Source organism: Trachypithecus francoisi, unplaced genomic scaffold, assembly GCF_009764315.1.
Source record: "Trachypithecus francoisi isolate TF-2019V2 unplaced genomic scaffold, Tfra_2.0 Lachesis_group5, whole genome shotgun sequence".
NCBI lineage: Eukaryota > Metazoa > Chordata > Mammalia > Primates > Cercopithecidae > Trachypithecus > Trachypithecus francoisi.
In genome coordinates, this window is record NW_022681470.1 from 99,085,088 (window position 1) to 99,097,269 (window position 12,182).

General features: G+C 51.3%; 2 protein-coding genes, 1 long non-coding RNA gene and 1 pseudogene across 4 annotated transcripts; 2 read left to right on the plus strand and 2 right to left on the minus strand.

The window, feature by feature from the left end:
• Nucleotides 1–369: 369 nt before the first annotated feature.
• LOC117075542 lies at nucleotides 370–1,525 on the minus strand. The gene is made up of 2 exons (XR_004434044.1): nucleotides 1,389–1,525; nucleotides 370–752 (listed from the first exon to the last, which is right to left on the minus strand). It is a non-coding gene; the product is annotated as an uncharacterized LOC117075542 (long non-coding RNA).
• On the plus strand, nucleotides 749–8,996 carry LOC117075519 (histone H4). Of its 2 annotated transcripts, none has more exons than XM_033197972.1 (2): nucleotides 749–2,732; nucleotides 8,143–8,996. In XM_033197972.1, the coding sequence occupies exon 1, from the start codon at nucleotides 2,303–2,305 to the stop codon at nucleotides 2,612–2,614; it is 312 nt and encodes a 103-aa protein (XP_033053863.1). In that variant the 5' UTR covers nucleotides 749–2,302; the 3' UTR covers nucleotides 2,615–2,732; nucleotides 8,143–8,996. The 2 variants fall into 2 exon arrangements, with proteins under 2 accessions (XP_033053863.1, XP_033053861.1); XM_033197970.1 differs by lacking the exon at nucleotides 8,143–8,996 and adding an exon at nucleotides 3,753–4,260 and having other exon boundaries at nucleotides 749–3,476.
• Nucleotides 8,997–10,681: 1,685 nt separating this feature from the next.
• Nucleotides 10,682–11,402, minus strand: LOC117075504 (histone H2A type 2-A). The gene has a single exon (XM_033197952.1). The coding sequence runs from the start codon at nucleotides 11,192–11,194 to the stop codon at nucleotides 10,802–10,804; it is 393 nt and encodes a 130-aa protein (XP_033053843.1). The 5' UTR covers nucleotides 11,195–11,402; the 3' UTR covers nucleotides 10,682–10,801.
• A 33-nt stretch (nucleotides 11,403–11,435) lies between these two features.
• LOC117075516 lies at nucleotides 11,436–11,933 on the plus strand (annotated as a pseudogene).
• Nucleotides 11,934–12,182: the final 249 nt, after the last annotated feature.

A 12,182-nucleotide genomic window follows, 5' to 3' on the forward strand; every position in this document is an offset into this window, starting at 1 on the left:
TGTCTATTTGGGTGTGATGACTACTTTTCATCTCTGAGATTAGATTTGCTTCTAGTCCTGAAGAAGATTTATGACAACTGAGTTAAAAATTTGAGATTTGCGAGGAGGATCTGCTATTAAACAGGTAAGGGATTTTAGCTGTTTATTTCAGCTGAAAATAATTCTTAAGTCGAAACTGGCACATTTGGAGGTAGCATGTCCTGATCCCCTTAAAAAGGGAACTGAATAGACCCCGTATCTCTGATTCTGCCCAGGGTCCTGTGCCCGCTGACACCAGAAATCACCACTCCTCTCAGCCTTGTTTTGTGGTTGTTTTATCATGCTGCAATTTGGCTATGTCTTTTCTAACGGTGTTTAAAAGCAATCAGATGCAGGAACTTTTCCTTTTATTAACTATTATTGAGCTTATATTGGACACTGAACTAAGTGTCAGTTTACAAAAATGAATACACAAAAATCACTGCCAGTAAGGAACACACAGCCAAGATGGGGGAGTACTAAGATGTAAAGAGATGTAAAATAATGTGAGAGATTCGGCGAGAGTTACTAAAGAGTCAGAAAAGGGCAAGCATGTTTCTTCTCTGTCCTGAAGCAGCCAAGGGAGAGGAAGATGTCTGATGCCAATGCTGGGGTGTTGGTTTAGGCATGTAGATGCTGTGATGCGTAGTGGAACCGTTCAATGAGCAGACAGGAGAACCAGCTTTATGCGGGGAGGGAGAGAATTGCTCCCCTCATCCCCCGTGAGTCACACCCTGGAGATGATAAATTTCAACATTTTGATTTCGGGAGATTTTGAGTTTTGAGCTTAAAATGACCGAAGAACCACGAGGTGGATCTACGTGTTTCGAGTCCAGAAGTCTGAATACAGATTTACGATTTATGAGTACATAGGAGGTGGATCCAAGGGAGAGATTAAACAGGGCACAGAAGAGTTTCTAAAAATAATATTTTTCGGGGAAAAAAACCCCCAACAAAACACGATTCTTTCAGCAGAAACCAGAACATTTGCTCACAGACTCTCCTACAGAGAGCCCTGATAAAGTAATAAACATGCTAACAGTAAGAACCCCAACCAATTTCATAGGGCAGTTTGTGGTAATTACTCTCAGTATGGAGCAGATAGTCCTCTTGCAAAACCCGATTTAGCAAACTTTGCTAGCTCCATGCGGGGCCTCCAAAGGACACAGTTGGGCACTAAATCCTGGCTGAAAACAAAGGCCGATTTAGAGGATGCGTATAAACGGATGCACAGACTATCCCTCAGTCTTCTCTGTAGCAGGCCCTCCGTATACGCGGGTTCCCCAAGATCGAAATATCAAACAAATGATTTTTTTAAAAAAAGTACAACAAAAGCTAGTAAAAATAAAAACAGCATAACAATTACTTACATAGCATTTACATTAGATTTGGTGTTACAAAGTAATTTAGAGACCATTTAAAGTACACGGGAGGATGTGCATAGTTATGTGCAAATACTACGCCATTTTCTATGAGAGACTTGAGCAACCTGGATTTTGGTATCGGCGGGAGCCCTGGACCAATCCCCCTCAGTTCTACCGAGGGAGAACTGTTTTGTTTCTTCCAGCACTGCTTTGACCGACAGCGTGTTGGGATTCGCTGACCTCCATGAGAAAGCTTGGCAGCATGCTGAGATCAGTTTTCCCAGGGCCAGAATTCTCCCGTGTGAGCTAAAATAGAGTGGCTCGGTCCAACAAAACAGAGCCTAGAGTCAGGAATTATGGCGAACCTGCTCCCTGCCGTCCTCCCTTGGCGCACAGATCCCTGGCGCCGCCGCTCTCGAGGCGGCCTCTCGGGTGTTAGCCTCATCGTCTGAACGGCGCTTCCTGAGGCTTTATATAAGCACGGCTCTGAATCCGCTCGTCCGGATTAAATCCTGCGCTGGCGCGCTCCTGCCCGCCTCCGGCCTCCATTTGCTCTACCTGAGGCTCCCTCCAGAAGAACTTTCCCTTAGCCTCAGTGCAGTGCCTTCCGGGCGTCCTCAGACCAGACACAGGCCAAAGCCACTGCAGAATCCGGAAGCCCCTGGTTGGGATCTGAATTCTCCCGGGGACTATGGCGTAGTGGGTGGGGAGGGGGGGAAGAGGGTGGGAGGGACCTGAGCAGAGTGGAGGAGGAGGGAGAGAAAAACAGAAAAGAAATGACGAAATGTCGAGAGGGCGGGGACAACTGAGAAAGCTTCCCGCCGGCGCGCTTTCGGTTTTCAATCTGGTCCGATACTCTTGTATATCAGGCGAAGAGCGTGCTTCCCTTGACAGAAGCTGTCTTTCAGGCTGTAGCAGTCATGTCTGGCAGGGGAAAGGGTGGAAAAGGCTTAGGCAAAGGGGGCGCTAAGCGCCACCGCAAGGTCCTGAGAGACAACATTCAGGGCATCACCAAGCCTGCCATTCGGCGTCTAGCTCGGCGTGGCGGCGTTAAGCGGATCTCTGGCCTCATTTACGAGGAGACCCGCGGTGTGCTGAAGGTGTTCCTGGAGAACGTGATTCGGGACGCAGTCACCTACACCGAGCACGCCAAGCGCAAGACCGTCACAGCCATGGATGTGGTGTACGCGCTCAAGCGCCAGGGGCGCACACTGTACGGCTTCGGAGGCTAGGCCGCCGCTCCAGCTTTGCACGTTTCGATCCCAAAGGCCCTTTTTAGGGCCGACCACTTGCTCATCTGAGGAGCTGGACACTTGACTGTATAAAGTGCAACAGTAACGATGTTGGAAGGTAACTGGCAGTGGGGCGACAGTCGGATCTGAAGTTAACGGAAAGCTACTGTGGCCCATGGCGCTCACAGCCGTAAAGACTTAAGTCGTTGACCGAAAGCGGCTTTTTCACTTAGTTGGGCTTTTTTTTTTTTTTTTTTAGCCTTTATCGATATGAAAGGTTGAATGTGCTCTAGGTTTGAGCACTCCTTTCTCGGCTTGCTCTTCTGGAGCAGAATATAGGCACACCTAGAGGGGCACGTCAGTCTTTGCGATCACCAGATCTGGTTCAGAGAAATAGGCACTGGCAATTTACACGTGCCTTGCTAGGTAATCTCACTATATTTGCTCAGGCAAAGTGGGAGAATCAGCCTTAGATTTTCGTTCTAGAGATGCCGGCTTTCCCACCTGATCGGCTTAGATTTCGTGATTGACTGTTCTGGGCTTCATTTTACCCTCTACATAACAAGCGGGTGGACTAGATGCCTTAGTAAGGGTCCATGTTATATGGTATCTTCAGCCACGCACTCAGCTCAATCTTAACACAGTTAAAAAAATGAGTTTCTAGCAAGCTATCTGCCCAGTGCCTGAGAAGTATCATTTCTTGTGTTCAGTAAAAAGGCTCCTAATTTAATCAAGGACCTATGAGATAACTGTCTTTCAGCTGTGGCATTGCAAGGATACAAATGCAGAGACATTTTAACGTGATCCTTCTTTAAGAGTGAACCAACGATATGATCTGAAAGCAACTTCACCACTAATTCAGGTATGTGACTTCTACTTCTTAGGGCCTGTTGTAGCTTAGAATGGGAGACCTGCAGAAACGTGCCTACCATCAATACAGAAAGCACAATTTAATTTTGACAAGGCAAAAGCCAAATCTGTATCAGCATGGCATATGTTACAGCAAGCTATTCTTTACACTACCACCTCTAAATTGCCCTAATTTGGATTAAAGTGTGGGTTCACATTTCTAATCCTTATAGTTTTGCAGCCATTGCATAGCCCATAATATATATATATATTTTTTTTAACATTCTAGGCTTATGATTTTACTGTGTATGTATTTGGAAGAAGAAATTCTGTCAGCTCCCAAAGGATAGACCAGCAGTTGCTTTATTGGTTTTCAGATGTGGCTGCTCTCATCAGCATCAAACACTTGAGACTGAATTAAGCTTAAAACACGGTACTTAGCAATCAGGTTGCCCGCAAAGCACTGGATGCAAGACTTGCCTTCCAGGAGCTTACCAATCAGGTTGCCAGCAAAGCGGTGGATGCAAGACTTGCCCTCCAGGAGCTTACCATCAGAACGGAGAAGACAAACAAATGCATAATATATAGACGACATAATTCCATACCTGTACACATTTAAGAATAAACAGTCCAATAGTAAGAGGCAGTACATATTCAATTGCTGAGAAATGTAGACAATAACTACTGTAGGAATCCTAATGCTACAGAAGTCACTGGCTGCTGGGAAACCAAGGAAAACCTGGCTATGGACGTTGGGGCTTGTGTCCGACTCTGAATAAAGGGCAGAATGATTGGCATCCTACTGAGATACATAGTAAAGGGGGTGCGGGCAGGGAGGAAGTGGCAAGAATAACATTTGTGAAGATGTCCAGGTAAGAAATATTGGTTGTAATGCTCAAGATGTTTCCTTTTCCCTTTTAAATCTGACCTGTGATTTCCAGCATTGCTATTTCAAGTATCACTGATTTTTTTTAATTTTAAAGGCAATGCTGATGAATCTATCTGATCCTCACCAAGATCCACTAAAGGAGATATCAAAAATTTGAAGATAAAGAAAGGGAGTGGGGGAGAAAACACATCCATTGCCTGAATTAGTTGTTCTCAAAATGTAGCCTCTCATCTAGCAGCACTGATCACCTGGGATAAACTCTTGGGCCCCACCCCAGACCTATTGAATGAGAAACTGAGGGGTGAGATAGTAATCGGTGCTTTAAAAAAGCCCTCCCGGTGATTCTGATACACATTAAAGGTTGAAAGCCACTGACTTAGGTAACAGCCTGCCTTCCTTCCTTTCTTCCTTTCTTTCTTTCTTCCTTCCTTCCTTCCTTCCTTCCTTCCTTCCTTCCTTCCTCCCTCCCTCCCTTCCCCCCTTCCTTTCTTTTTCTTTCTTTCTTTCTTCTTTTTTCTTTCTTTCTCTTTCTTTCGTTTCTCTTTTTCTTTCTCTTTCTTTCTTTCTCTTTCTTTTCTTTAATTTCTTTCCTTCCTTCCTTCCTTCCTTCCTCTTTCTTTTTATGAGATGGAGTCTCAATCTGTCATGCAGGCTGGAATGCAGTGGCACGATCTTGGCTGACCGCAACCTCCACTTCTCGGGTTCAAGTGATTCTCCTGCCTCAGCCTCCCGCGTAGCTGGGACTACGGGCGCCCACGACCACGCCGGGCTAATTTTTGTATTTTTAGTAGAGATGGAGGTTTTGCCATGTTGGCCAGGCTGGTCTCGAACTCCTGACTTTAGGTGACCCGCCCTCCTCGGCCTCCCAAAATGCTGGGATTACAGGCGTGAGCCACTGCGCCTGTCCTCTTTTTCTTTTTTTTAAACAGCTTTTGTTTTAATGAAAAAATATTTAAAACCTGAATATATGTTGCCCAGATGTTTACCCAAATGTAAAAATTTGCTTTAGTTTGAGGCCCAGCTAATTTGTGTATTTTTATTAGAGACCGGGTTTCACCGTGTTGGCCAGGCTGGTCTTGAACTGCTGACCTCAGGGGATCCACCCATCTCAGCCTCCCAAAGTGCTGGGATTACAGGCATGAGCCACCATGCCCGGCCACTTACTGAGAATTCCTGCCTTTTTCACAGGATTATTTTAAGGATCAAATGAAAAGTTCTACGTGAAAGAAGAATGAGGCCATGAAGTGATACCGAAACCAAAGGTGATATATGTATTGCCTTTCCCACTCAATGTAGTTCGTTTTTTGTTTTGTTTTTTTGAGAGACGATTTAACTCTACTTATTGTTACCAGGCATTGCTTGGGTACTGCTACTACGGAAATAAAGAAAGACAAATCCTTACCCTGAGAAATGTTGCCAGCCTAATGCTGAGAGGTTAAGGAAGGGAAGGGGTATTAAGATAGGAGAGGGCAGAGGCAAGGAGGAGGGCCCAAAGAGATGAGGGCAAAGAAGAGCAAGGGAGCCGGGCACTGTGGCTCATGCCTGTAATCCCAGCACTTTGGGAGGCCAAGGCAGGCAGATCACGAGCTCAAGAGATTGAGACCATCCTGGCCAACATGGTGAAACCCCGTTTCTACTAAAAATATAAAAATTAGCTGGGTGTGGTGACACGCACCTGTAGTCCCAGCTACTCTGGAGGCTGAGGCAGGAGAATCGCATGAACCCGGGAGACGGTGGTTGGAGTGAGCCGAGATTGTGCCACTGCACTCCAGCCTGGGCGACAGAGCGAGACTCCGTCTCAAAAAAAAAAAAAGAAAGAAAAAGATAGCTCTCCTACAGAATGGAAGCTCAGTGTGGCAGGGCAGAAAGACCAGCCTGACTATGTAATCTACTAGACCAGAGCTGGCGAGAGCTTCAGTTAAGGCATGGTCGTGGGTAGACGGAGAAAAGGTGATACAATTGAAAATCAGAAGGTAGATTTAGTAACATTTGGAACTCATGAGATTTGCACAGAGGGCAAGAGGAAGGGACACCTGACCCAGAACAGATGGGGGTAATGAAGGTGTCTTCCAGGAAGACGGGGAATGTGGAAAGAAACAAATCGGTTTGGAAAGCAAGAGGATGCATGTGGTTTTGGAAATAAACTGGGTTTGAAGTGCCTAGTATCCATCCAGAAGGACCTGTCTACCAGGCAGTTAGAAACATTGGTGTAGCCAGGCACAGTGGCTCACGTCTATAATCCTAGCACTTTGGGAGGCCAAGGTGGGAGGATGGCTTGAGCCCAGGATTTCGAGACCAGCCTGGGCAATGCAGTGAGATCCTGACTCTACAAAAAATAAAAAAAATTAGCCGGGCCTGGTGGTGTGTGCCTGTAGTCCCAGTTACTCTCTCTCTCTCTCTCTCTCTCTCACACACACACACACACACACACAGACACACACACACAAAATGTGTAGAGCTCAGGATAGGGTCTCAGCAGAAGATACCAATTTGGGACCATTTAGCTAAGGGATAGAAATATGGAAAGCAGGGAGTCAATCTCACTTGAGTTGCAGGGAGAAAAGAAGGTGGCCAAGGCCAGCACGGGGGAAACCAGGAATATTGATGGGGAAGAGAAAGACATGAGAAGACCGAGATGGGGACCTAGAGAAGGATAAGGGTGACCAGGAGAGTGGACAAGTCCTCTTCTAAGGAAGAAAAAGCAGTGTAAACATGGCCATGTCTCTTACCACGTAGTTCCCCTCCAAACACACACACACCTGTCCCCCACTAGCCTGCCTAAGGCAGAATTAAATGTGAACAAAGCACGTTTTTCACTTCATAAAAGCCACAGATTCAGAGTGGACTTACTGGCAACCAAGGTAGCCACGTAGAAGCTAGTTATTAGAGGAAGAGGTGGGTTTGAGACAGGGTCTCACTCTCTTGTCACCCACACTGGAGTGCAGTGGCACAGTCTGAGCTCACAGCAGCCTCTGCCTCCCGGCTTAAGTGATTCTCCCACCTCAGCCTTCCGAGTAGCTGGGACCACAGGCAAATGACACCACCCCCGGCTAGGTACTTCTTTTTTCTTTTTCCTTTTTTGTTTTTGTTGTTGTTGTAGAGACAGGGTCTCGCCAAGTTTCCCAAGCTGGTCTGGAACTTTTGACTTCAAGCAATCCGCCCGCCTCCGCCTCCCAAAGTGCTAGGATTAACAGCTGTGAGCCACAGTGCCCAGCCAGAGGAAGCGTATTTCTTTACCGTATCCTGGCAGATTCCTGAGTGCAGGCCTTCACAGTGCCAGGACCACAAGATGTAATGAATTCTATTCCTGACTGGATATGAAAAAAATGCCACGAAATTTTCCTTTGAGATTCAGCCGGGGAGACCTGGAGTTTAGAGGTGCCCAGACTGGTGAGTGAAAGGAGTGTGATCCGGGGGGTGGGGGCAGTCAGAGGACCTAGATGTCTGACACCAACATCCCCAGGTTCCAGTCTCTGCTCAGTCACTACTGGGCCTGAGAAGCTGGGTGCAGAGATGGTGGGTGACCCACCCACCTCTGAAGGTCACTACTTTTTGAAGTCAGAATACCGCCCATGCACTGTGGGCCTAAGCAGGTTCTGAGGGTCTCCGCAGAGACCCAGAGGCATGCTCTAGAAATTGCTGTGACTCTGGAGCAGAAACATGTGGCAGTCCCCAGCAGGGCTCACCTACACTGCTCTCCTCACTTAACACGCCTCAGGAAAGGCAAAATGGCAGCTTTACAAAACGAAGTTTTCTTCCATTTTCCCTTCTCCCCTCTTAATTCTCACAGATCTCTGCAGTGACTGCTTTTAACCTGTCAACTGTGAGGAAACAAACAGAAAACCAAAGCCCTGGCTTCTTTGAGGTGGAAATAAATGACCGAGAAGGTGTTACCTAAGACCTCTACGGCCATTTGTATCTGGCCCTGTGTAGAGTGGGCTCTGCAAGACCCTGCCTCACTTTCCCACTAAGAGGCCTTGGACTTCCCAGCTCCCAGAGACTATAGAGATCGCCTCTGAGGCCTCCTGTCACGCTTTCCTAAGGTGAGGAACTTCATTTGCCCAACGGAGGCCCACGTTCTGCCTGTTTGATCTACTGTCTTCCCAAGGATCTGAACTCGGGGACCAGCGTCTGCCCACATGTCCGACGAAAACAATGTAAAGGAACTACTGAGTCTGGACAGAAAATCCAGACATACCATGCAGCTTCTAAGAGGACCGAGTGCCCTCACTGGAATAGAGTGAGTCTCCTTCTGTGGACATGGACAGGGAACAGCTCGATGAAGCCCAGATTCACAAAATTCCGCCCACACCCCGTGCCCCCGGGAATTTTGGCTTAGGGGCAGGATGTGGGGGTTAACACTGTGCTGGTGGAGGTGGCGCGGGCCCCACCGGCAGCCCCAGCGCAGTTCTCCCCACGTTTGCCCGGAGAACCCCGGCGAGGCCCAGGTGGTCATTTCCCTCCCCAGCCGGAGGGCCGCGCCGGGTGAGGCCGGTTTGGGCGCGAAGCACGGGCGTGTGGCCCTCCACTTCCGTAAAGGCCAGGCGCTCTCAGGACCGCGAGCCCTGAGCGTCCGCCTGGTGACCCCTGGCCTCGGGACCGACGCCCCGTCCCTCCTGCCCCGCCTCCCCCAGCCACGCAGGGCCCCGGTCACGCGCGGGAAGAGCCGGACCGCCAAAGCCCCCAAGCCGGCGCCCAGGAAAGCGGCCGCAGCCCGGCCAGTCCGGATAGGCCAACTGGCCGAAGTCGGCAGAGCTCAAGATGGCACCGCAGCAGGGGACCTGACTTGTCAACCGACCCGGTGTTTTGTTGGGGGCGTGACCGGAAGTGCCTTCCCCGCTCTACTGCCCGAGGAGGACGGAGGGCAAGCGGTACAGCTTCTTCCAAGTGCTGATGTGGGTGGCTCTGAAAAGAGCCTTTTGGATACGATGGAACCTCCGACCGAACGCGCACTTCTTAAGCCCGCTCACCACGGATGCGGCGGGCCAGCTGGATGTCCTTGGGCATAATGGTCACGCGCTTGGCGTGGATGGCGCACAGGTTCGTGTCTTCGAACAGCCCCACCAGGTACGCCTCGCTGGCCTCCTGCAGCGCCATCACGGCAGAACTCTGGAAGCGCAGGTCCGTCTTAAAGTCCTGCGCGATCTCGCGTACCAGCCGCTGGAAGGGCAGCTTGCGGATCAGCAGCTCCGTGGACTTCTGGTAGCGCCGGATCTCCCGCAGGGCCACGGTGCCGGGCCGGTAGCGGTGCGGCTTCTTCACCCCGCCCGTGGCCGGCGCGCTCTTGCGGGCCGCCTTGGTGGCCAGCTGCTTCCTCGGGGCCTTGCCGCCGGTCGACTTGCGGGCAGTCTGCTTAGTACGGGCCATAGCGAACCAAAACACAAGCCTACCAGCGCAGCGGCGGGGAGAGAAACGAGCTGCTGCCCCTGCGGCAGCCGTCTTTATAAGCACAGTCTTTTCCCGATTGGGCGGAACAAGAATTGAAAATCCCGCGCTGGCTGTCCATTGGCTGTGACGTCACCCGTCCTAAAGTCACCGGTTGGCTTGGGCAGTCCTCCCTAATCCCGCCCACCCGCCTCACTTTCTACTTTCCAGTTGGCCAAGTTTTGCAAGCTTGTTTTTCCCCTTTCCTTCAGGGTGAAAGTCGGTTTCCATTGCAGTTTTGTCAGATTGTTCCCTGTCCGCCCTTCGCTTCCTTTCTTGCTGCGCCCTGCGGCTCCGGCATGGACCCTCATTCTTCCATTTGCCCCCAACCTCCAGTTTCTACTTGGCGGATCGTTTTTCGCCTGTCGGGTACCTTTTGGGTGGGAGAGGTGTCCGCCCCCAGATTCCGCCTCCGAGACCCTTACTCTCCGCCGCCGGGGCGCTTTGGAAAACAAAACAGAAACTAAGACTTAAGTCAGCTCCGTGAAGCCAAGACCCAGCTCCGCCACACTGGCGAGCACTACCCGCTCAGGGTCCTCCCCATCGGGGGTGGGGGCAAGGAGCACGTCCCGCTAGTGCTAGGCTAGGTCTAAGTGCCCGGCCACGGCCTGCGGAAACCATTGGGGAAGCGCGCGCTCCGGGCGCAACACTTAAGCGCCTTGGGTACTGCCCGCGGCACTGGTGTTCGTGACTGTGTGGAGTGGACTGTGGCGGCGCCCAGGATGTTTGGCGCCTCCACCTGCGCTGGGAAGTCCTAGGACTGGGGACCCACTCATCGATGACCCAAGGCAGTTACGTGCTCCAGATGCAAGAGGGCACACGCGCGCGCGCGCACACACACACCCCATCCCGTCCCGTCCGCTGCAGGTTCTCTGTTTACTACTGAGAAACGCTGGGCTCTCGGAGCCGGCATTAGCAACTCTTTTATTTGAAAACGTGGGTGGCTCTGAAAAGAGCCTTTTGAGTTCACAGGTGCCCCTTCGAGACGCGGGCCGGGCTGGGCCCACTTGGGCCGGACGTCAGCCTCACTTGCCCTTTGCCTTGTGGTGACTCTCCGTCTTCTTAGGGAGCAGCACGGCCTGGATGTTAGGCAAGACGCCGCCCTGGGCGATGGTGACTTTGCCCAGAAGCTTGTTCAGTTCCTCGTCGTTGCGGATGGCCAGCTGGAGGTGACGAGGGATGATGCGCGTCTTCTTGTTGTCCCGAGCCGCGTTGCCCGCCAGCTCCAGGATCTCGGCGGTCAGGTACTCGAGGACCGCCGCCATGTAGACTGGCGCGCCGGCCCCCACCCGCTCCGCGTAGTTGCCTTTGCGTAGCAAGCGGTGCACTCGCCCTACCGGGAACTGGAGGCCGGCGCGGGACGAGCGCGACTTGGCCTTGGCGCGGGCCTTGCCTCCTTGCTTGCCACGACCAGACATGACAGCGATAGTAGTCACCTGAGTGAAACTCCTGTCTGGCGAACGGAAAAGTCACCCAAGACGCCGCCGTCTCACCCTTTTATAGACAGAACGCCGATTGTCCACGGAGCACTTTGATTGGCTCAAGCAAATCTTGTCCCGGTAGCCAATAGGATAGCTCAGCCAGAATCCACTCATTTACATAATCTCGTCTCTCTCGCATTGGGCGCCGCGAAAAACTCGCGAACCACCACGCAGCGTCATGCGCACGGCCTCTGTAAGGGCACAGCCGTTTCCGGTAGACCCCGAGACTACGGTTCTGCCTGCGTTCTCGGGGGGTCAGAGTCGGTCTTGGGTCTGGCCATACCTGAACCTGCAAAGTCCGCGCTGGCTCCCATGAAGGGCTCCGAGAAAGCCGTCACCAAAGCCCAGAAGAAAGACGGCAAGAAGCGCAAGCGCGGCCGCAAGGAGAGCTACTCCATCTACATGTACAAGGTGCTGAAGCAGGTCCACCCCGACACCGGCATCTCCTCCAAGGCCGTGGGCATCATGAACTCCTTCGCCAACGACATCTTCGAGCGCATCGCGGGAGAGGCGTCCCGCCTGACGCACTACAACAAGCGCTCCACCATCACGTCCCGCGAGAGCCAGACGGCCCTGCGCCTGCTGCTGCCCGGCGAGCTGGCGCAAGCACGCCTTGTCCGAGGGCACCAAAGCTGTCACCAAGTACACCGGCTCCAAGTGAGTCCCGGCTGCTTGACTCCAAAGTCTCTTTCCAGGGCTGCTTAACCCCCTCAGTGAAATAAGCTGTTTTCCCACTGCTTACTGTAAGTTCTGCTTAGGGGTTTTCCCGCAGCACCTATCCCTTTTCTTGCAGCTCATGGGAGAAGAATGTAAGATAAAGCTATAATCTGTAGCTTGGTCGAGAACTACCTTGTAATAACATGGTCATGTGCACATAATTTGCCTTTTCCATAGTGAGTCGGTTTGCTTCCGGGGCGGTCAGTGT

Excerpts from the sequence above, each read along its gene's own strand:
- LOC117075519 (XM_033197972.1), top strand. The coding sequence starts at position 2,303 with ATGTCTGGCAGGGGAAAGGGTGGAAAAGGCTTAGGCAAAGGGGGCGCT.
- LOC117075504 (XM_033197952.1), bottom strand. The coding sequence starts at position 11,194 with ATGTCTGGTCGTGGCAAGCAAGGAGGCAAGGCCCGCGCCAAGGCCAAG.